Genomic DNA, 24,263 nt, shown 5'->3' on the forward strand with positions numbered 1-24,263 from the left:
TATTTATCAATCAATCATCTACGCAGGTTCCTGAGCAGATGTGGGCCCAGCGCTGTCCTGGTCTTCCTGGGTCTTTCACTGCTCTCATGATGCCCCTCTCTGAGGGTGGGCCTGAGGCTGGAGGTGGGGGTGATATCGGAGCACCCACTAGCCCACCTCTCAGGGCAGCAATCCTTCCATGCTGCTGTGAAGGATAGGAAGGCTGGGGGCAGAGGAGAGGCTGATTCAGTGATGGAGATGGGAGTCTGCAGAGGATGCAGCTGGCGGGCTCCCGGGAATGCACCCAGACAGAGGATGATCAGGACAGAAGCAGGGGCTTTCCGCAAAGCACCCTGACCCCACAGGAAGTGAGGTCTGTTGAGAAGAAGGAACAGGGCTGTCCTAAGAGAAAACTTGGGGCATAATTTCATCAACTATGAAAGGGAAGGAAGGGGAGAGACATGAAAAAAAGGTAATTACTAAAGAGAAGCATATTAATGGGCACAGGAGAAACGATGACCAGAAAGGACAGAAAGAAAACAACAGTTACTAGATGTTAATATACATTTGGTTTTGTTGAGACAAGGTCTCTCTCCATAGTCCTGCCTGTCCTGGAACTCATTATGTAGACTAGACTGGCTTCGAACTCAGAGAGATCCTCCTGCCTCTGCCTCCCAAGTGCTGGGATTAAAAGTGTGCACTATATGCCTGGCTTGATAGTAATAAATATTAAAAAAAATTCCATTAATAGAAAAATCAGTGAAGAAACCAGAGAAAGAATGTCTGCACAGAAAGGCCAAAGGAAAATATTAAGTGTGAGAAAAGCAGCTGAGGGAAGGGAGAAATGGAGGAGAAAATAAACAATGATAAACCAAGTTGAGGGGGAGAGGGGAAGTGGAGGAGTTAAGGTATGGCTGGAAGATGCCGTACCTTAAAACTAAATCCAGCTACAGTGAGCCCCAGAAAGCCAACTAAAGGCTCACAGGTCTCCATTGTGGAACCCTGCTCCCGAGCCAGCTGGTTGTTACAGAGTTTGAGACCCCAGTAAAAAAAGACCACAGACTCCATCCAGATTATAACTAGCTAAATTTGTTGATATTGCTAGCAAGACAACAATCTCTGAGCCAAATGAGATTGCCATGCAAAGGGAAGTGAGAGAAGGATTTTTGAAGGTGCAAACCACAAGAAGACCATGAGTGTCTGCACAAGCAAGCCAGGAACCGTTCCGCTCTGCCAAGATTAGGTAGCCAAGGCAACCTCCAAACAGTCCCTGACGGGCTGCACAAGCAGGTTACAGAAGCCAGAAAGCAGTTAGTCATATCATAACAAGCAGATGGTCCCGGCTGTCCATTTCTGGGTGGGGGCCACTGAGTCAGGCTTACTGGAAACTCCTCTTTGAGGAACTGGGGTCAGGAGACACAAATGGCTAGTGGGTACCAAGATGGCCGCCTAGCATAAAATGGAGTTTCTCTGGCCATCACAATGTGACAGATTCAGCTCCACAGAAGCCCATCCTTATGGTTCCTTCCAAAGAAGCGAAGGGTCTGTCAGAAAGAGGAATGCCCAAGTCACCCTCATCTCTGGTGGCTCATAAGGACAAAGCGAGCCTTGCCTTGAAACTGGGCGAAGTTCAGAGACAGTGTGTGGGGGAAAATAGTATTGCTATTTAAACTTAAAAATCAGAATGTTAAAAACCTGCTCAGTTGTGTGAGGATTGACAAGCACCAGTTTTTGTCATGGTGTCCTCACTGTCCTCAGAGGTTCACTGAGGAGGATATTGTCTACATTTAGTTTGTATAAACTTTTTAAGGTTGATTTTGACACTTTGCAGGATGATTAACAACTGTGTTCGTGTTTATTTTTTAAATAAATTATGCTATCACAACAAAACCAACAGTTGTGGTTTTTTTAACAACACAAAAACTAATGATAAATCTAGTTCATGGTGGTAGAAACCCAAAGAGCTGTCGGCTGGGGCGGGTGTGATGGAAATGGAAGAGGACTTAGCATGATGGTTAGAAATGTGCACACACACACACACACACACACACACACACACACACACGAATGAAATATTCAAAATATCCCAAATATTGCAAAACTCTCCATTTTGCATCAAAAGGATGGAGGAATCTAAGAAAGCTTACAGCTTGTAGATTTAGGGGTGATGCCTAAGACCTGATCCCAGAATGGTCCTCTGTCCTGCTTGGGAGGCATTCTGGCTGGCTGATGGTGACTACGGTTACAGAGTTCTACCCCGCTAATGTGACGACATCCGCTGCCAGCAATCCTTTAGTGTACCCCAAAGCTCAGGGAGCAGGCATGTGAAGTGTTTGGGGCTGACACTAACACATCTCTGCTTAGTCAGTGTCCATCTGTTTAGAAAATCTAGTCGAGAACTTTCTTACTGGCTCGCAGTTGTTTGGGTCGTCTCTTACTTTATATTTTAGGTAGCTATTTTCTTTCTTTTTTGTCTTTTTTTTTTCTTTTTGGTTTTCCGAGACAGGGTTTCTCTGTGTAGCTTTGCGACTGTCCTGGAACTCACTCTGTAGCCCAGGCTGGCCTCGAACTCACAGAGATCCGCCTGGCTCTGCCTCCCAAGTGCTGGGATTAAAGGCGTGTGCCACCACCGCCCGGCTTAGGTAGCTACTTTCATTTACTTGGAGTGGTACATGACCAAATTGACTTGCCTAGTTGACACTAATGTCTTTTCCTTCATCTATAGAAAGGGCTGGAATGGCATTCAGAGATGCAATGTTGGCAAACCATGGAACTTTACATATTTACATATTTACATATTTAGTGTACTGCTATTTCCTACGAATTGTAACTTTCATTCCAAAAATCCTGTGGTAAGAGTGCCTGGCTACAAAGGACCCCGGGGTGGTCATTCTCCTACTTGGCTTCAGCTGTCCACTTGACACAGCCCAGAGGGACTTGAGTGGGTTTCAATTTGGGGATTGCCTCCATCAGGTCAGCTGGTGGGCACGCCTAGGGGGCATTTTCTTGACCGCCAATCGATGTGGGATGGTCCAGCCTGTGGTGGGTGGTAACATCTCTAGGCAGGTGGGTCTGGGCTGTGTAAGAAAAGAAGCTGAACGTGAAGGTGTTCAGTAAGTAAGAAAGCCAGTAAGCAGTGTTCCTCTGTGGTTTCTCCTAAAGTTCCTGCCTTGATTTCCTGCATTGGAAGTTGATGATGGACCACAACCTGTAAGATGAAATAAATCCCTTTCCTTCAAATGGTTTTCAGTCAGGATTTATCACAGCCACCAAAAGCAAACGAGAGCCGCCATTCTTTTTGCATGTATTTCCAGGAAAGTTGGACAAGGAGGCGCATGTCTGTTGGGGACAAGAAGTCACCTAAGGGTGTAGACTCAGCGGGCTCAGCTGCATGCACCACCTGGACCACACCCTCCACTGTGAGCATCCTGTTACCTCTTTCTCGCGAGTGAAGTTCTCAAAGAGGGCGCTGAAGGAGTCATTCATTTTCTTCTTTTCTTCCTCCGACTCTAACTCAAACTTCTTGGTCATCTTATGTTCTGTGGAGGAGAGAACAGAGCAGGTTTGTGTATCAACGTGGGGAAAGAGGGCCAGAGAGAAAGCCAGAACAACTGAAATTCTGTATTTGACTCAAGCTGAGGACCTTTCAGCTCGGGCTGCGAGCTCTGACCCTCGGCTGGGGAGAGGGGACTCCTCCTGTGGTCTCCTGAGACAGTGGCCACACGGATTATCTCAGTTCTTATAGCCACACGGCAGTATCTCAGTTCTTCGGTGTGTGGTTTAGTTTCTAGCTGTGGCTTGTTCTGTTTCCTCTGCTGGAGTAATGACTATGCTTTCTCGGGCATCTTCTTCATTAAAGCTCTTGGCTAGCCACATTGTTCATAATCAAAGTTCATGCCTAGCCCCAGGGCAGAGGTAGGCTCACTGTTCCCAGGACTGGAAGACCTGGCAGCAGAGCCCTGGTACCAAACAGAAAGATCAAACACAATTCCTTCAGTGTCCAGCTGCAGGGATGGGTGGGTGGGTGGGTGTCTCTGGGCTGACCCAGTAACTCTAGTCTGGGCTACATGATGTAAACCTAACTGGGGTTGCACCCTGACGGAGGCCTTTTTTTTTTTTCCTCCTGTGTGGTACTCTTCTGGCGCTGCAGTATTCCAGGCAAAGCCCTAAACAGATGTAGCTCCAGATCTCATTCCCAGCTTCGACTCCAGCGTCCTCTTGCTGCTGCGCCTGGGCAGTCCTTACTAGGGGAGCTGACTTTCCCAGAAGCCTTTGCAGTTAAGTGACCGATTGGATTTTAACCAATTACTGTACAGTGAATGGAGTTGGCATAGAATGCGGACTGGGTGTGTAGAAGGCTCACACCTGTCCCCATTAGACCTCTAGACCCAGTAACAATGTCTGTATCTTCCGATTTCCTTTCCTAGGATGCTCAGTGGGTGAGAGTCACAACTATGGAGTGCTTTGTATGAGCTAAGCTCTAGTCAAGTGTTAGAAATACTGAAAATACTTACCAGTCATGGCTTCTATTGTAGGAGATGTGGAGGACACAGGCTGTCAGGATAAGATTGCTTTCCCCATTCTCTCCCCCACCCACCCCCAACACATACACACTGAATAACTTAACTCTAATTCAAGAATTCCTTCTGGAATTTTAGGATTCTGTATTTCTTTTTTTTTTTTTCTTTTTCTTTTTTTGGTTTTTCGAGACAGGGTTTCTCTGTGTAACAGCCTTGGCTGTCCTGGATCTCGCTCTGTAGACCAGGCTGGCCTCAAACTCACAGAGATCCGCCTGGCTCTGCCTCCCGAGTGCTGGGATTAAAGGTGTGTGCCACAGCCTCCGGGTTCTATATTTCTTTAGAGGTCCCAATTCCCATATTTGTTCCAGCCCATGATGGGCGAACATGAAAGTTTTGGATCCCTTGATTCATGTGTCTGGAATTAGAAAAAAAAAAAAGCCTTGCCTTCATTGTCCGTCTTTCTTAGTAACTCAAGGCACCCTTCATTCAGAAAGTTCAGCCTCTGGCCTTTCACCCTTGGTAAACCCAGGGCCCCTAGAGTCAAGGTCGAGACTGACAGCGGGCTTCTTTTGTTCAGTGGCCTCTGTGGTACTCACTCTGTTGTAACAGGATCTTTTCCCGCTCCAGCTTCTCATCCTTCTCCCATTCGGCCTTCCGTTTTGACCACTTATCTTCCATTTCATCGTAAATGCTGTCCTGTGGAGGCGCAGGGGCGCTATGAAAAGAGCTATAGCATGGGGACCCCGCTGAGACTGTGACTGCACCCTCCGGTGCTCAGCACAGTGCTGGGGCCTCACCGAGGGCCCCTGTGTGGGTGATACTGAAGGCAAACAATTCCAGCTAAGCTCAGTGAAGAGCGGGAATAAGCCCCGGGGTCAGTGGCCATCTACCAACAGCATTTGCCAAGCTGGATCTGACTTCTTTGAAGACAGGTAAGGCTCTCTGTATCAGAGAATTCCATCCAATTCTGCACCTCCCCGTAAGAGGGCTCCAACTCTGGGACTTCATCAAGTTTGGGGAATTGTCCTATTTCATTGTCTATTGCTCCAATCAAAAGCAACTCGGGCAGGAAAGGGTCTATTTGACTTATACTTCCACGTTACATCCCATCACGGAGGGAAGTCAGCGCAGGATCTCAAGGCAGGAACTGGCGAACAGGCCATGGAGGAGTGTTGCTCACTGGCTTGCTCCTACGGCTTGTCCAGCCTGCTTTTATATACACCCCAGGCCCACCTGCCCAGAGGTGGCCCCACCCACCGTGGGCTGGGCTCTCCCACATGAATTATTAATCTAGAACGGGCTGTGTTCTGAAACGACACCCGTGCTGAGCTCATGGGAGGTAGAATGAGACAGCCTTTTGGATGGTAATGTGGCCAAATCTATGAAAGGCCTTAAATATGTTCAGTCCTTTGACCAGCCCTCCACTGCTAGGATTAAATATGTTCAAAGAGCTATTTTCTGTTTCAGCAAGCGATCGAAATAGCTCATGGCCAACGGGAAGGGGACAGTGAGATCCCAGAGGTGTGTTCGTTAGGATCGCAGGAACAGGAAAGGAAGGAAAAGTACTAACATGCCCAGTGAGAAGAAGATACAAAAATGCACATAGATTTGCTTTACCACAGTCTCAGTGAAAGTTAAGACACAGTGCAGGTATTTGTAGGGGTCACCTCTGGGGAGTGACAATTCTTTTTGGTGGTGTTGGTGGTGGTTATTTCCACTAAAAAACCCCAGATTTACTTGTTTTATGTGTATAAGTGTTCTGCCTGCATGTATGTCTGTGCACTATGTGTGTGCTTGGTGCCTGTGGAGGTCAGAAGAAGGCATTGGATCCCCTGGAACTGTTAGCTACACATGGTTTTGGACCACCATGTGAGTGCTGGAACTGAATCTGGGTCCTCTGGATGTGGGAGCCCACAAAGGTTTCCTCGTGAGATCTGAGCTTGCTTTACCCAGCAGGGCTGCATTAGAGGGTGGCCCTTGATCACGTGCATGGTCACCAGGTGTTTGGAAGGGTCTGCACTTGTCTGTGCTGGGTGGGTGGGGGTCTCTTTTGCTCCACCCCTTGGCATTCCTATAAATAGCCCTTTAGAGGAGAGAGAAGTGGCCAGTGGATATTGATCCAGGCCCTCCCGAGGCTATCCTGTGTTTCTGTCTGTCTCTCTCCCCTCTATATTTTTATCTAAATCTCTTATCCCTCTCTCCTCAAGAGTACCGGTGGGGGGTGGGGGTGGGGGGGAGTGGGAGCTAGTCTCCCACATCTGGAAGAGCAGCAAGTGCTCTTAACTGCTGAGCCATCTCTCCAGCCCTAGTCCTCTTCCTCTTCCGTTCTGAAAAACAGTCAACAGCAATTACTTTGATGACCATGAACATTTCTTTCAACAGGCCTCTGCAGATCTGCATGGCCGGTTTGTCAAGCATGGAAGCTTCCTGCTGGGTACAGTAGTGACCGTGTGGTGGAAGAAATGTTAGAATCTCTACAGATCGGGATTCAGCCCCAGGCTGTCCGCCAGGGATGAGCCTTGCTTTGTCTTCTCAGAATCTCCCACACAGCTCCGAGGCTCTCACCTGATACATGTGAAACATATTCTTCAGATACTTATATTCTTTGCCCATCTCCTCTGGAAGAAAAGAAAACAACAGCATTACAATTTCTGCCAGGCACACTTCCCAAATCTCACGCGAACTCCTCAGCACCACACCCGAGCTCCTCCTGAGGTGATGAAATCCTTCGCATGACTCCCCAGTCCCTCTGGAAGCGTATTAAAAACCCAGATGTTGATGCTTCCTGAGCCGACTGATGAAGAGCCTCTGGAGGAGGGGCCTGGTACTTTTTGACAAATATGTTTCTCAGAGATACTGGAACTCACATGCTCTGTTTAGCCATTTTAGTAAGAACCCCTGGGAGTAAAGCCTTGTCTGTGGGAAAGAGCAACACCTCCCAGCATGCGCATGCGTGTTTGTCCTTTTAGTAACATTTCTCCCTTCACCATGGTTCTGAAAACCACACATTCTCTATAGGAAATTGGAAAACAAGCGAAGTATAAATAAGACACTAACTTAAAATAAAGGATTATAGACTCTATAGTGTAGAGTTTCTCCTTCTCTCTGTGGGCATTAGTCTATAATCCCAGAATCTGAAGGATGCACACACTGCTCTTCCCAAGGGCCGTGTAAGCGGTGAGATCCAGTCAGGACAGCCCTACCCACCGCAGTCTTGCAAAAACAATATGTCCATTAGGATGTACTAAAATACTGCCATTTTACATGTGAGAAAACCTGAAGAAGTCATAATGATATTATAATTTTAGAACTTTAAAATGCGCTTAAAATATTTCACATTCTCGCTTCACGGATTAAAGCAGATTTTCAGAGAAAAGCAAGGATATAGCGCCCCCCCCCCCCCCATGTCATTCTTAGTCACCCGCATCCCCCTGAGCTTCAGAAAGGAAATCTTAGACATCGGGCTGTGCCAACCACGGCCATGGGCCGGGACTCGGCGACTTTCCCAGGCTTCCTCCCAGGGCCTGCCGGTACCTAGCTTCTCTTGGGCTTGTGCCTTCTCCAGCTTCAAGGCTTCTTTGTAGCTGCTCTCTAACTTCTCAAGCTCCACCTTGTGAGCCTTTTTGAGATCGCTGTGGGACAATGGGCGAAAAGAGATCCGCTGTCCGCAAGTCGGCCCAACAGGGAAGGGCGCTTGCCATGGTACCTAAGAAACTGAGCTTGATCCCCGGAAGCCATGGTGGAAAGGAAAGAACGGACTTCCAAAAGTGGTCATCTGTGGTGCCTGGCACACTGTGACCAAGTGTGTACACACACACACACACACACACACACACACACACACACACACACACACAGAGTTACAAAGAAGTCCATAGTTGAGCTGTTGCACTGACCACACACACACACACACACACACACACACACACACACACACACACCCATTCTCACTGAGGTGGGGCCCTCACTTCTCCTGGCTTCTATCCAGAGTGAGACATTTCCTACAGTCACAGAGCTTGGGCCTGGGCCTCGCCTCAGCAGGAAGCAGTCGCTGCTTCTTACAGCTCACTTACAGAAGGGCCCACGATAAACTGAGAAGCCCGGCTCCAGCCCCATGCCAGGATTCCTATGCTGACAGAGTTTGGGCGTCAAAGTGAGAGTCTCCAGGCCGTGAGTCAGAGGGAAGAAACAAACATGTATCACTAAAGGAAAAAGGCAAATCTGCAAAGACTACACGCTATGTTATTCCAATATCAGGCAAGAAAAAATGGGAGACAATAAACCAATCAGTGGTTTCTAGGCATTGCCTTGGGAAGGGGCCAGTAAGTGGAGTATATCAAGGTAATAGTGCAACCACTACGTGCAACACTCACGGTGAATACACGTCCACACACACACAGAACGTTCTGCACCAGGAGTGGCCCCCAAGCATGTGACAATGATGTATCAATGCAGGTGCATCAGTTGTGACAAATGTCCATCTTTCATGGACGCTGAAAATGGAGGCTATAGGAAGGGGCAGAACGGGTGTGTGGGCACGCTGTACCTTTCTAGTAATTTTGCTGTAAACTTTAAACTGCTAAAAAAAATAATGAAACATAAATAAACACAACCCTGCATATGTAAAATGCTGTGGCTCATATAGGGTGCTGTCTCGGCCAGGATTTCAGTTTTGCTTAAATGATGATTTATATTCCAGATGCTTACGGCGTAAAACATGCTGTTCTAATTTATGAATACAATGTGTAATAATTGAATCAATCTAGTTGACACATCCATCAACTCAATGGTTAATTTCTTTTCTTTTTTCTTTTTGGTGAAAATATTTGAAATTCACTTCTTTTTAAAAAAGTTTTTGTTTTTGGTTCTTAATTTTTTTCCTGTGTGTGTGTTTGTATATGCGAGTGTAGTGCCCGCAGAGGCCAGAAGGTGTTGAATCCCCTGGAACTGGAGTGACAGTTGTGGGCCACCACACCAATGCTGGGAACCAAACTCAGGCCTTCTGCCAAAGCAGTAGGTGCTCCTAACCATTGAACCATCTCGCCAGCCTTAAAATGTACTCATTAAAAATGAAGCACACGCCGGGCGGTGGTGGCGCACGCCTTTAATCCCAGCACTCGGGAAGCAGAGCCAGGTGGATCTCTGTGAGTTCGAGGCCAGCCTGGGCTACCAAGCGAGTCCCAGGAAAGGCGCAAAGCTACACAGAGAAATCCTGTCTCGAAAAAACGAAAAAAAAAAAAAAATGAAGCACACAATATCATTACTATTCTAAGGCCTGGAAAGCTCTTTGAAAAACATTTCTCCAGTCTGAGATTTTTATACACCTTAAAACATTTTCATTACGTTTATTTAGTGTGTATGGTGTGTGTGTGTGTGTATGGTGTGTGTATATGGTGTGTGTGTGTGTGTATGGTATGTGTATGTGTGTGTGTATGGTGTGTATGTATGGTATGTGTATGTGTGTGTGTATGGTGTGTGTGTATGATGTGTGTATGTATGGTATATATGTGTGTGTGTATGTTTGGTATGTATGTGTGTGTATGTGTGTGTGTGAGTGTGTGTATGGTGTGTGTGTATGGTTGTGTGTATGGTGTGTGTGTATGTATGGTGTGTGTATGTGTGTGTGTATGTGTGTGTGTATGGTGTGTGTGTATGTGTTTGGTGTGTGTGTGTGTGTGTGTGTGTGCGCACACACAGGCATGCATGGCATGCATGGAGGCTGGAGGATAACTGGAGGAACTCAGTCTCCTCCTTCTATCACGCGGGTCCCAGGTCCTCAGGCCCGTTGGAAGCCCCGACCCAAACTGTGTACTCGTGGACCCTCACCTCTCACGGGCTAGCCTAAGTAACCACTTGTCCCTGTTCTGTTTTCTGTGCGGCTTAGGCTCCCAACACAAGCGAGAACACATCCATTTGCCTCTGCCTGGCTAGTTTCGCTCAGCATCACGCCCTCCCTTCTCTCTGTGCCGTCAACAATTGAGATTTCCCTCTCTTTGGAGGCAGAACAGCATTTTTAAAATCTCATCTGTTGACACAACACGGGTTGGTTCTACAATGCAGCGGTTGTGCACAGTGTTCACAGAGTTCTGTGATTTTGTCAAGCACAGCGTTCACAGAGTTCAGATTCTCTCATTTCGTCAAGAACCTCAAGTTGTTCTCACCAGTCAGAAAGCAGTTACAAATAAGTGGCTGTGGATGGCCACCAGGGGCGCTGTCTTCCTTCTCACGCCCTCCCTCGGACTTGCCCTGCTCCTCCCCCAGGCCCTGAGCTGAGAGCAGGGAAAGCAGAAGGAGGGAGGAAGAGAGAGAGAGGAGGGGAGGAGAGGAGGCAGAATGTGCGCACAGCACATCGCGTGCGACAAAGCTTCGTGGAGGACAAAAAACCCGGCTTTTCTCAGCAGCCCATCAACAGACGTTTTACAGTGGAAACGAAAAGGACGCATGTTGCAAACGCAGGAAACAAAAAACATCAACCTCTTCATCTCGGTGGCTCTCTGCAGACACATCTCACACACCGTCACCCGCTGCCCTTGGCACCCCTGGGGGCCCCTCCAGGGGACTGGAACCCTGCCCGGGCTTCGCACACGGGCCTGCGCCAGGAAGCCTACCTGTTCTCATTTTCAAACTTCTGCTTCATTTCAGTGCAGCGGACATCCATCTCCTGGGAGAGCTGGAAATGGGGCCGGTGTTAACAACGTGGCATACGGGGCTCCAGCCGGCTCTCACCGGCATCTCCGCAGCCCCTCCAATCAGAGGGGGATGCGTGCCTCAGTCAGTCCTGGGTGGGCTCCGCAGTGCGGGTGAGGCTGCTTACTGTCCCCTGCCTAATCATGGTGGGGCCTGTCACCGGGCCGGGTGCCCTCTGTTCCTTCACACTTGGGGTCACTCATTTAGCCACAGGCTTGGCTGGCAGAGTCACAAAGAACCGACTGTCAGGCCGCAATCACATCCAGGGGCTCCCTGTGGCCACACAGCCCCCCCCTCACTCTCCTCCTTGCCTCCAGCTGGGGAGTCTTGGCTGCCGGCTCCTTTGAGAAGAACACTCTCCTCCATACTGTGGGCCGGGCTCTTCTTCAGAGTCCCAGCTCGCTGAGGCAATGGGGCGTGAACTCCTCAAGTCTCTGCCTGCGGTTCTGTCTGTCTGTCTGTGGTGTTAATAACTCTTCTAAAAAACATCTTATCCCACTGTCATCCCGAACGCCACACCGAGACCTCTCAAAGGTCACACTACAAATGGGCTGTTCACAAGTAGTACTATTTTCAAGACACCCCCCCGCCCCCCAATAAAGCCAGTCTCTAAAGTTGCCTTCCATTGGCCTGTGCTGGAGAGTCAACCGTGAATTTGCCTGAAGCTCCGTCACCTTACATAGAGGATTAAGTTTCTCAGACCTCAGTTTCCCTTCGGTAGAAGCCATTGAACTGGCAGAGTAACAAGATAACGGATTGGAGGTGGGAAAGGTCGCAGCCTGGTCAGGAGGCAGCTCACTGTCAGATGCTGACAGCCTGGGACCAAGCAGCCTGAGAGGCTGCTTTGGGGAGATGGAGCCTTCACAGGTTTACTTCAATAACACCAGGGTGCATGCTCTGGTCTGTCATTCCAGCCTGGTCACCAGGTACACCTGTCTGAGCTGGGGGGAAAAGGGATCAAACTGGACCTGATGACCAAAATGTTAAAAATGTCACCTGTTTTGAAAAAAACCACATCAAGACTGAAAGGACTCCAGCTGCTTCTGAAGAATGGGCACTGAGAGCTTAAGAGTAACAGAGAGTGGACGCCGGGGGCTTCCTAGAAGCTTCTGCACAACATCCTCCATGCTGGGGTCGTTAGCAAGAGCCTGGCAACCACTGCAGCTGTATCCACCACAAAGGCCAGAGGGGGAGCAATCAGTGACCCGAGTGTGGAGAAGACAGTGTCACCACATACCCAGAGGCACCCGGAGAACCTCTGGAATGGAACGTCTTTGAGTTTTTAGTTATGGACGAGGATGCAGGCAGAGAAATACTGCTCAGTGCACAGTCCTCTTTGCGGAGTCCTGCGCCTGGATAGCATGGCTCAGTACAGTGAAGTGCCTGTCGTGTTGCCTGGCACGCAGGCGCCCTGACAGTGTTAGTCCTGAGGGTGTGGTCGATGCCAGGGTCACTCACTAGCTTCTGGGCCGACTGGTGGTCTCTGTTCATTTGTTGTATTATTGCTGTCAGCTCGGAGATCTGCTCCTCAAGGTCCGAAATGATGTCAGTCCTGTGGGACAAACACTTCTGTCACCACCAGACCCCAGGCTGCCTAACCCAGGTCTGCCTTGTGCCTCCTCCACCACTATGGCATGGGGATGCAGCGGTGGAGGGTGGTCCTGAATAAGGCATTTCATAGTGGCGTGGTTGGACCTTAAGGGGAGCTAGCTGGTGCTGTGGGATGTCTTTCTGTATGCTGTGAATGTGTGTTGCTCTCATTGGTTGATAAATAAAGCTGTTTGGCCAATGCTGAGGCAGAATAAGGTTAGGCGGGACATTCCAACTGGAGAGAGAGGAAGAAGTAAGGCAGAGGGAGGAGACGCCAGCTGCCACCAAAGGAACAACATGCCAGCAGACTGGTAAGACACGTGGCAAAACATAGATTAAGAATTGTGGGTTAATTTAAGTGTAAGAGCTAGTCAGTAATAAGCCTGAGCTAATGACCAAGCAGTTATAATTAATATAAGCTTCTGACTGATTATTTTGTAAGTGGCTACGGGACTGTGGGGGGGGGCAGGACTGGAGAAAACTTCCAGCTACAAGCTGGAAGTGGTCAGGGCAGTGTGGTGTCCTGCTGAGCAGAAGAGAAATGAGAGTGAGTGTGTCGGACACTGAGCGGGGTTTGGTTGTCGCTGGTTGAATGCAAGAGGGAGATGTGCGGAGGGTTAGGAAATGGGAAAGCCTGGGAAGACTCATTCTGCCTGGCTCTAATGGGCTTTTTATACACTGTCCAGGGGAGAGGCAAAAGACCTCACTTTTTCAAGATCAAAGCACAATGTACAGCCGGGCGTACAAAACTACCCAGAGAAACCCTGTCGGGGGGGGGGGGGGGGAAGAAGCCCATTAGAATAAATCTCGAGGCAGCTGGATATTGATCCAGGGCCCTCCTGAAGCTATCCTGTGTCTCTGTCTTTCTCATTGTCTCCTTCTATATTTCTAATACTTCCTCTTTTCTCTCTCCTCCCAAGAACCCTTCGACAGGTCGGAGCTGGACTCCGACACAGGGTGTGTGCCACTGTGTCTTGAGAACAATATTTCTCACAGCAGACTAAAGCTGGATGGAGGAGACACTGGGAGAGCCATCTAGTACTACAGTAAGGAGTGAGAGGCCTGAATTCAGGAAGGATAGCGGGGGAAACGGAAGACGTGAGTGAGAGGTCTGGGAGGTAGAATCGAAACGTATGAGCATGAGCATGACATCAGAGGGTCGCAAAAGGGGAGGGCTTCAGAGAAAGAGCAATGGCTGGTACCAGGTCAGAACCTTCCAAACTGCATCTCCCAGAGCCATGGGCATTTTTGGATCACTTATAATGGAGAAAGAGATGCATACTCCAGTCTTCCAGAAACTGGCTTTGCTCTTAATTCCCACACTCAGAATCCAGACTATTTTTGAATATTTCACCTGTCTCTCCCTGGCGAGAGCGCTTTCCTCTTTAGTGTAAATCATGCTAGCTGGGCTGTTTTCTGAGCAGGGACCTGCGACCTGGACGTGGACATCGGGTATTTACCGGGGCCAGGCTGGGCTGGCTAGCTGGGCAGAGCCAGCTCTGAGAAACTGGTGTTGATCCAAAGACTTTACCTGGAAAACTTGACTTTGCTCAAGATGTCCGATTCTGAGTGTTTTTTCCTACTGAACATCTCATCTCCCAAGGTGACCGAAATCTGTTCTCGATTTCGAACAAGTTTATAGCCAGGTGACACGTCAATCACTTCCTGGGTCTCCAGGGGGAAGGCAAAGAGAAACGGTGAGCCTGGAGAAGCTGAGATTCCTCCCCCTGCTGTGGGCTTCCTCACGTCTTACACACAGAGACACTGTGCTGAGATCCAGGGCCCAGGACCCTTCTGTGCCTCCTCCAGCCACTGCCCTCCAATCCAATCTCAGATCCAATCCCAACTCCCCCGCCCCCGGCCCCTCAAACTCAGCAGTTCCAACTGATCCTTCGACACCCCTCCATCTCCCCCTCCCTCCCCATCCTCCACTGTGGCCAGCAGCTGGGCATTGTGGGAGTTGTTCAACTTTTGGAATTGGACAGGCCAATTTTTTAAAATATTTGGCCCTGGAGCTACTTTACATCTCTGTGACACAGTTTCCTCTTCAGAAAAATGGTGATAATAACGCCTCCAAGGGGCTTTTGTAAGGGGGAAGAACAACAAAATAAGATACAAGGAGATGGTTAGTGTGGGTGCAGACAGATGCGGTGAGTTCATCCTCTTCCTTCATTAGCTGCCAGGACTGAATCCTGGCAGTCATTGGCTAACGTGGATACAATCACAGCTTCTAGATGTGTGCAGACCACTCTGCAGTACCACAAGTCACCCCGGCCATGGTGGCCACCTCCTAACTGGCATCTCTGCCTCGCCTTCCTTTAAGCCTTGTCCCACCATAGACCAAGGGCCCAGCATCTTGTGCTTGGGTTCTCAAGACACCACTGTCCCAGCGGGTCTCTGCTTTCGCTCTGGTGCCCCCAATGTTCCAGACCTTTCCATCTAACGGTGATTCTCTTTGCTTATTTTGTTCCCGACCATTAATGGTGCCCTTTAAAGGACTGTGTGGTCCTTGTTTAGGAAGGGGGGGTAGGGGTGGGAATGGTGAAATGATAAAAATAAAAAGTAGCCAGAATGTCCTACGAGAAAGTGCATTTTCTAAAGGGTAAATAAACCGGGTCTCATGCCTATGTCAGAACCATGGTGACTCATGCTCTGAGGCCCATGTCTTTGTTTTTGCTGGCTTTAGGTGCCTTGACAGCCCCTGCCTCAGGATTTGCAGCTCCCACTATGGCAGAGGGCTTCCTGTATTGGGGCATGAGTCGTAGCCTGAACAAGCACCATCTGCTTTCCCCCAGGGACTTACACAAACAAGGGAGAGTAGCTGGGGTTAGTTACAGTTCGGCCCGGCTGCTTACCAGCTACATAAAATGTGCACCATTAACACTAGGAGGATTGCTCCAAGGCTCTCTGTTAAGTTTCGGCAGAGTGAGTGTGTAAAAACCCCATGCTTGCACACAGTAGCTAGATAAATGCTCTTCCGGTCCTTTCCCCATTTCTACTCACAGGAGGAAGTTTGCTGCTCTCCCCCGGCTTTCCTGTCTGGGCTTTGTCTCTGCAAGAGAAGAATGTGCTCAGAAAGCAATGGGAGCAGCCGAAAGGCCGAGCCCAGGGGATGAGCCCTGACGCGGCCACCTCTGACCTTTGGTCTCCTAGGCCGGTTACTTGACCTTCTGGGGAACCCTGGGGAGCTGGGGAACACTCTGGTGAGGGGACAGTCCACAATGGATGTGGGTTGGGGCTGCACTCTCGAGCTCCCAGGGAGAACCGAGCCTTGCCTTTTGCCAGCTTCTGGAGGCTTCCCATGTCCCTAGTGGTCATCCCCACAGTGGTCACTTCTCTCTGGCTGACATTCTCTTCCATGAGTGCATTGGCCCCACTTGGAGAACATACAGACGGAGGAACGTCTACATCTCAGTCGGTTACCTGACAACTTCCGTCCTCCGCCCCACCCCTCCACCTTCCCACCTCTGCAGGCTATGTCCTTTCTGCCACTCCCTGCTTCCTCTCCTCCTCTGAGCTGAAATCACTATGGATTTGGTTTGTGGGGGGGGGGGGGGAAATCAATGGATTCTGGCACATTTTTGACATCTCTGGTAGCAAATTAGTTCAAGCCAGCATGGATGTGGAGGTCGTGTGTGTGTGTGTGTGTGTGTGTGTGTGTGTGTGTGTGTGTGTGAGAGAGAGAGAGAGAGAGAGAGAGAGAGAGAGAGAGAGAGAGAGAGAGAGAGAGAGAGAGAGAGAGGGAGAGAAAGAGAGAGAGAGACCCCTGGGTAACTGAGGCATCTGTTGGTACAGGGCCTCAGTGATGGAGAAATCCAAAATGGGTGTGGGCGGGGCTATCCTCTGGAGCTCTCAGTTACTTACTTTAGGGAAACAACAGGTTTTATCGGTTGGGACCTGGAGGTAGTTGTGTCCTCTTGAAACTGGTGTGGGAAGAGTTTGCCTGAAAGTGATAAAATAAACACTGGAAATTAAAAAATATGTCTCAACACTCCCCATTAAGGGCATATCCGTGGTGACTCCGAATTGGAAAGAATGACGTGACAACCAGAGTCATGAGGACTGAAGGCCTTGAAGACCTCAGCTCTCCTCCTTGTTCTTGTCTACTATCTCCAAGAAGTCCTGGTTGTCAGGGCAACCCCCAAAGCCATTGTTCCTGAGGAGGGACAGCTGCCACCAAAGCTCTGGGTGTCACACACACACACACACACACACACACACACACACACACACACACACCCCTGCAGAATTGCAGACTCAAGCCTTCTTTATTGAAACGTTGAGTCAGACAGGTCTGCCAGAACAGGGCAGCAGCCAGGCTGGTTGGAAAGGCAGGAAAGCAGGGCTTCCTGTCCTGTGGGGAATTTGTGGTGCTCTCGACTGGGGAGTCTTATAAGACAAGGAGGACTGCAAAAGAAACCGTCACTTCCCTCTACCTAGCTCAACCCAGTGTATTCTTTACTTAAGCTTCCCTGAGGAGGTCTTTGGAAGTGGATGAGGGGTCTTGATTAGCTTCCGTGGGTCCCAAGTTCCAGGGGTCCCAGCAGGTGCAGTAGATGAGAGGGTTGGGATGATACATGGTCGGGGTCAGACGTAGTCGTGGTTGCTCAGTCGGTGGGCTCTGGCTGAGATGAGAAGACACCAGAGGTTAAACCACTCAGAACCAAAGCAAACAGAGATTGGGAAGGATCCAGGGGCAGCCCGAAGAACCACCGCAGAGGTTGAGCTAATGTAGGCTCTCCCTGTAGAGTGATGGATGCCTCACACAGCTTGCCACCTGACCTGAAAGCAATTAACATCTTCCACAGTTGAATTACCACTAATCCAACTATACAGTCCTTGCTCAACTATTGCTACCCAGGCTTCCAGGTGACAGACAGAGATGTCACGGAGGCAGCACATTGCATTTGGGAGCACACGTTCCCTTGGTTTCTGTGGCCTGTTCCTCCTCAGGTTTACATTAGCTAACTCTGCAGGACGAGAGATCCCCACAGCAGATCCCGCACAGAACTTCCTGGGAAATTCGCCCTATTCTCCAACTAGAACATGAATGCATCTCCTGTTTCTCGATTCGGGCCACCTGCCTGAATTGCAGAAGGGAACTAAAAAACAAGTCCCCACCATGACTACTGCACAGAAGACAGCTGTCGGGTGACCCCAGAGGTACGCCTCCTGAGGACCCTGATGTAGGGAGTTGACAGATCTGATGAGCCTGTAGCAGGATGAATGGTGTCCTTGTCATTCAGCAAGACCCGCCTCTGTACCCATCCCCCAAACCTGTGGCATATACGACCTTACGAAGAGAAAGAGACTTTGTATTAAGGAGGGAAAATTGGGTCAGAATGTCAGGGTTATGTAGCCTGTCCCCCTCATGACATGTTATGACAGTTTTGGGGGGTGCTTTGAAATCAGGTGGGCCTGACTTTATACATTAGACACTGGATTGCAGGAAACCTTCTTTTCTGAGCCTATTGCCTTGACTATAAAAGTCCTGCCCATGCCAGTGCCATGCTGGGTTGCGTTGCTGTGCCCACCTAAGACCTAGGGGAGCTCCCGGCCTGCACATGGAGACGAACGCTGTGAACGACTATTTTGCACATAGAAATTTTTCTTTCTACTAAAAAAAAAAGGAATATGGGTTGATTTGTATGTGTGTGTGTGTTATTACGATAAAAGCAGCTCATTATAGAGACAACCACAACAGAAAACACCAAGGAAATAAAAAATATCAAAAACATAACATCCAAACATGACCACTGAAAATATGTGAAGGAATGCCTTCCAGAATTTTCTGCATTCTAAAGATTTGCAAAGCTTTTCATAGACAGAAGCAAACTGTATTTACACCTTGGATACATTGTTTAAGATAATGCCTTGAGTTCCTGTTATATAGGAATGTAAAATGACATCATTTAAAAAAATGTTAAGTTTTTTGCAGTCAAGAAATTTAAAAATATGCCAAATGTAGAAAAGAGTATAATAACCTCACCTATCCCATAGTTTTAACAATTGTCAAAGTGACTAACCCTATGCCCCACCCCCTCCATTTCAATCCTCTAACATCACTATTTTAAAGCAAATTTAAAACAATCTTTCAAATAAGTCTGAGATCAGTTTCCTAATCATTGCAATTCTAAAACTTAAAAAAGATTTATTTTTAGTTTTATGTGTTTTTTATCTGTGTGAGTGTATACCATAGGTGTTCAGGAACCCACAGAAGCCAAAAGAGAGCAGTAAATATTCTGGAGCCGGAGTTATAGGCTGTTGGGAGCCACTGGATGTGGTTGATTGAAGCCAAATTTGGGCTCAGCAAGCACCCTTCATCACCACGCGTTTTTCTTGGCCCTCCGCTGTAAATGTCTATGAATGCATTTATTTATATATTAACCAGTTTTGTATTGGTAAATGTTTGTTTCCTTTTTCCTCATTGTAAAAATGCTTTGATATTTATTAATTTGCTCTTTAAAAAAAAGTTCCCTTTGCATTCGCTGGGACCATATTCAAAGCATTTAAAGCCAGTAATATAAAACTGATGAGCCATAGATGCAGGCTATTAGGAAATCACGTGGTGGGGCTGAGGGTGTCGGGCAGAACTGGGACAAGCAAGATGGTAGGGAGCACACAGGGAGCCTTTTGACAAAGGCCATTTACTGTGTGTGTGCGTGTGTGTGTGTGTGTTGTGTTTCTGTGTTGTGTGTGTTGTGTTTCTGTGTTGTGTGTGTGTGGTGCATGTGTGTTGTGTGTGTGTGATGCATGTGTGGTTTGTGTGTGGTATGTGTGTGGTGTGTGTCTGTGTTGTGTGTTGGGTTTCTATGTTGTGTGTGTTGAGTGTGTGTGTGATGCATGTGTGGTTTGTGTGTGGTGTGTGTGTGTGGTGTGTGTGTGATGTGTGTGTTGTGTGTGTTGTGTTTCTGTGTTGTATGTGTTGTGTGTGTGTCTGGGATGTGTGTGTGTGGTGTGTGTGGTGCATGTGTGTTGTGTGTGGTATGTGTATTGTGTGTGGTGTATGTGTGTCATGTGTGGTATGTGTGTGTATGTGTGTGTTGGTGTGTGTGGTATGTGTGTGTGGTGCATGTATGTTGTGTGTGGTATGTGTGTATGGTGTGTGTGTATGTGTGTGTTGGTGTGTGTGATATGTGTGTGTGGTGCATGTGTGTTGTGTGTGATATGTGTGTGTGGTACGTGTGTTGGTGTGTGTGGTATGTGTGTGTGGTATGTGTGTTGGTGTGTGTGGTATGTGTGTGTGGTATGTGTGTTGGTGTGTGTGTTATGTGTGTGTGGTATGTGTGTTGGTGTGTGTGGTATGTGTGTGTGGTATGTGTGTTGGTGTGTGTGGTATGTGTGTGTGGTATGTGTGGTGTGTGTATGTGTGTTTCCCTTTCCTGTATTATCTCCCCGGTGTTTCCGTCAAAGCTGGGAGGGCTGGCTGTGAGCTACTGAGCTAAAGAAAGGATCTAGGCGGTTGTTTGGCTCGAACTGTTTGGGGGGCACCCAGGCAGGGGGGTCGGGATCTGTCCCTGGTGCATGGGCAGGCTTCTGGAACCCGGTGCCTGTGGTGTGACACCTTGCACAGCCTTGGTGCAGTGGGAAGGGGCTTGGACCTGCCTAGGCTCAGTGTGCTGGGTTCTGCTGACTCCCCATGGGAGACCTCGATTTGGGGGAGGTGGGGATGTGGGGTGGCTTGGGAAAGAGGGTTGGGGTGGGAGGAGGGAGGAGAGGGTATCTGTGGATAGTATGTGGAGTAGAAAATTTTTTAATAAAGAAAAAAGAAAAGGAAAAAAAAAAAAAAAAGGGATCTGGATTATAAACAGCCCGCAGGAAAATCTTCCCAGATTTTACCTTAATTCTTTCAAAGATTCATTTTCCCTGTGGTTCCCTCCCAAGGTGAGAGTCTTAAAGAAACCATCATGTTGCAGGGAAACAAGACTCCATCAGCACAAAATCGGGGTTCATTTTACACCAGATCAAGACGTTTCAGACTCATGGCTTCTGTGCTTATCCCCAAGGGCTGAGCTGCCCAGGCGGAAATCCACAGGACCTGCTGGAGACCTGCAGACCCAGCCAACGGCTTTCAGAAGGGTGCAGCGGGCAGGAGCTTCCCTGAGAAGACGGCTCAGCTGTCCCCAGTTGTTTCAGAGAAAGTCACGCTTGAGAAAGCCACCCTCTGCCCAGAGTCTCTGACAGCGCCTGCCTTGGGAGATTTGCTCTGGGGAGATGGCGGGAGGGTTTGTTTCTTCTGTCGCCATGGAAACAGAACGGTGGCGCCTCATTGGCTCAAAGCAGAAGGTTGGAGAAGCAGCCAGTTAAATCCTCCTAGACTCAAATCAGTGACCACACTCACCAGCGGGGAATTCATATGAGATTTTTGCTTCATTATCAGTCATGAGGCTGAAGAAGGTGAAGATACATTTCCAGAGCAATGGAATTCTACAGCAGCCTGGGCCTCAGTGGCGTATGGCCACAGTCCCGGGCTTTGGCAATTGATTTTAACTGTCTCTGTTTTCTCAGAGTCCTAGAACTCTACAATGGATGTGTCCTCCTTTTTTGTTTTTGTTTTTGTTGTTTTGTTTTGTTTTTTGTTTTGTTTTTGTTTTCGAGACAGGGTTTCTCTGTGTGGCTTTGCACCTTTCCTGGAAATCACTCTGTAGACCAGGCTGGCCTCGAACTCACAGATATCCACCTGGCTCTGGGATTAAAAGCTTGCACCACCACTCCTGGCGGATGTGTCTTTCTTGAAGCTTAGCTTTGAGATTTGTGGACGTCCACAGGGATGGGCCATTTTCCAGATACCTATGGTTTCAGATTCTTTTTTTTAAACAAAGCTGATCTTGCCAAATAAAACAAAAAAGACAAAACAACCAAACTAAAAAAGTGCCTGCTTATTCATTTTTATTTTATCACAACTCACTAAAAGACACACATTTTATAATGAAAATTCACAAACAATACCTTATCGCTTACTATTCTGTTTCTCTTTTCTAAATTAAGGCTGATTCTAATCCATTAGATGACTCCTAGTTCAGTGATGTCCCACATCCCATAGTTTACAAAAGCTAGAAGTTCACAATCTGCGTGTGTCCTGCCTGAATACCAGGCTCCATAGCTAGGCATGGGGCAACACCTCAGTTCTATGCTCTGTTGAGCTGAAAGACTAATTTGGAAATGATCAGTTCAATAAAAGCACAATTACTCTTTTGTGATTTTTTTTCCTCTAAGACATGGTTTCTCTGTGTAGCCCTGGCTCTCCTGGAACTCTCTCTCTGTAGACCAGTCTGGCCTCAAACTCACAGAGATCCACCTGCCTCTGCCCCTGCATGTGCCACAACCCAGCCACAACGAGTCTTATGTTAAGAGACTCAACCATGTGTTAACAAGAACTTTAACCAGAGAAGGAATCTGACTAGATCTACATATAAGGACGATCATGGTGACTGCAAGGCAGAGAAACAGGTGGAGGAGCCTTCACTGGAGACAAAGAAACCGGGTAGGAATGTCTCAGAGGCTGATGAGTCCTAGGTGCGGTCCTGGAGGGCCAGCACTGGGGGTGACCAGAGGACAAGGTAGGCTGGGACATGGGAGGGAAGGAAGGAGAGGCATCGTGACTCCTGGGTCTCCAGTTCCAGTGACTGAATTGTTGTTGGTGCCTATGGTGGTTTAAAAGAAAAGGACCCCCAAAGGGAGTCGTACTATTAGGAGGTGTAGCCTTGTTGGAGGACGTGTGTCACTGTGGGGATGGGCTTTGAGGTCTCCTAGGCTCAAGCTACACCCAGTGACACAGTTCACTTCCTGTTGCCTGTGGATCAAGATGTAGGACTCTCTGCTACTTCTCCAGCACCACGTCTGCCTGCATGCTGCCATGTCCCACCATGATGCTAATGGACTGAATCTCTGAAACTGTAAGCCAGCCCCAATGAAATGTTTTCCTTTATAAAAGTTGCTGTGGTCATGGTGTCTCATCACAGCAATAAAACATTAACTAAGACAGTGCTGTTCACTGTTAGGAGTAAGTTGGGAATGAACAAGTTTGGGAAGAGACCATGCATCCTGTTTTGGGCATGTTGAGGTACCAGGGGGACATCTAAGTGGTGATGTCTACTGAAGAATTTATTAAAAGTTCCATAAGTTCAAAGAACAGTCTAGAAATAGATTTAGTGGTTGATTGAGGGGGTACATGAACACATAGGGGACAGTATCATGTGAGAAGGTGGCCTGGAACCTAGCTCCAGGCAAAGCCAGCATCGACAGCCACCATTCCTCAAACTTGTCAACGCAAACACACACAACTGTTGGTTATTCGTGGCTTAAGGCAAGCAGGTCTGCCGTCTTCGTGTAACAGGGAGTCTGGAGGCAGAGAATCAGTCAGTGGGAGGAGTCAGCCCCATGCCTGGGGATCCGGGTTCTGCTAGGCCAGCCTCATTGTGCCAACTAAGAGAAGCCTTGTGGCTTCTACAACTCCAAGGGCCGTGAACAGACAAGACGGAGAGAGACATTCCGAACTTAAAAGGAGGGAAAGAAATAACAAAGGAAATTTGATAGATTTAACTAGATTATTTACTTTGAACCTGTTCATCATGTAATTTGTCATATTCTATGACAAAGTCAAATTCAAACAATATCCATTCACAACTCCAGCCCTATAGAAAGTACTAGAAGGAAAACTCCAACCCAAGGAGGTTAACCACACTCATGAATGTTGGAAAACCCCACCCCTAAGCCCACTTTCAGTAACCTAGCGACAGCAGGCCACAGCACCGTCAGCCACCATCTGTGGCACATCTTCACTGTCGCCAGAAGTCACACACACTCCCTATGTGAACGCGCTATGGTATGCCCCGCCCCCTTACAAAACGCCGGTGCCTTCTCTTCCTGCTCTCTTTCCTTTCCACCCTCGCTCAGAGGCGGCCTGGGCACCCACCCTCCCCCAGTAGACTCCTCCAGTGACCCCTGTTGCATGGTGCGACTTTGTGGCATTTGTTCACTCCGATCTGCCAAGGTCCCTTCTGCAGCATAAATTATAACAATAAAAACACAGGGAATAATCTCAAAACCAGAAAAACCAAAAGAAGGAACCCCCCCCACCACCACCATCATAATAACAGGAATTAACAATCATTGGTCATTAATCTCTCTCAATATCAATGGACTCAATTCCCCAATAAAAAGACACAGGCTAACAGAATGGTTTCCAAAACATGATCCATCCTTCTGTTGCATCCAAGAAACACACCTCAACATCAAAGACAGACACTACCTCAGAGTAAAGGATTAGAAAAAGATTTTCCAAGCAAATGGACCCAAGAAGCAAGCTGGTATAGCTATTCTATGATCTAACAAAGTAGACTTCCAACCAAAATCACTCAAGAGATGGGGAAGGACACTTCACACTCATCAAAGGAAAAAATCTACCAAGATGCCATCTCGATTCTTAACATCTATGCCCAAATGCAAGGGCACCCACATTTTAGCTCTTGCTGGTGACACCACTTG

The 24,263-nt window shown here is 48.2% G+C and overlaps 1 protein-coding gene across 1 annotated transcript in view; it reads right to left on the reverse strand.

The window, feature by feature from the left end:
* Flacc1 (flagellum associated containing coiled-coil domains 1) overlaps positions 1–23,729 on the reverse strand; it is a 30,761-nt gene extending 7,032 nt beyond the window's left edge. The window contains exons 1-11 of the mRNA XM_052750596.1: positions 23,692–23,729; positions 17,239–17,279; positions 16,641–16,719; positions 15,780–15,828; positions 14,308–14,447; positions 12,645–12,738; positions 11,108–11,169; positions 8,034–8,131; positions 7,065–7,117; positions 5,096–5,195; positions 3,415–3,518 (exon numbers count right to left, since the gene is read on the reverse strand). Of these exons, the coding sequence (XP_052606556.1) occupies positions 3,415–3,518; positions 5,096–5,195; positions 7,065–7,117; positions 8,034–8,131; positions 11,108–11,169; positions 12,645–12,738; positions 14,308–14,447; positions 15,780–15,828; positions 16,641–16,719; positions 17,239–17,279; positions 23,692–23,729 (858 nt within the window). The remainder of the gene's footprint in view (positions 1–3,414; positions 3,519–5,095; positions 5,196–7,064; positions 7,118–8,033; positions 8,132–11,107; positions 11,170–12,644; positions 12,739–14,307; positions 14,448–15,779; positions 15,829–16,640; positions 16,720–17,238; positions 17,280–23,691) is intronic.
* Positions 23,730–24,263: the final 534 nt, after the last annotated feature.

This window comes from Peromyscus californicus, unplaced genomic scaffold, assembly GCF_007827085.1.
Source record: "Peromyscus californicus insignis strain IS unplaced genomic scaffold, ASM782708v3 Scaffold_21__1_contigs__length_65335640, whole genome shotgun sequence".
In the NCBI taxonomy this organism is placed as follows: Eukaryota; Metazoa; Chordata; class Mammalia; order Rodentia; family Cricetidae; genus Peromyscus; species Peromyscus californicus.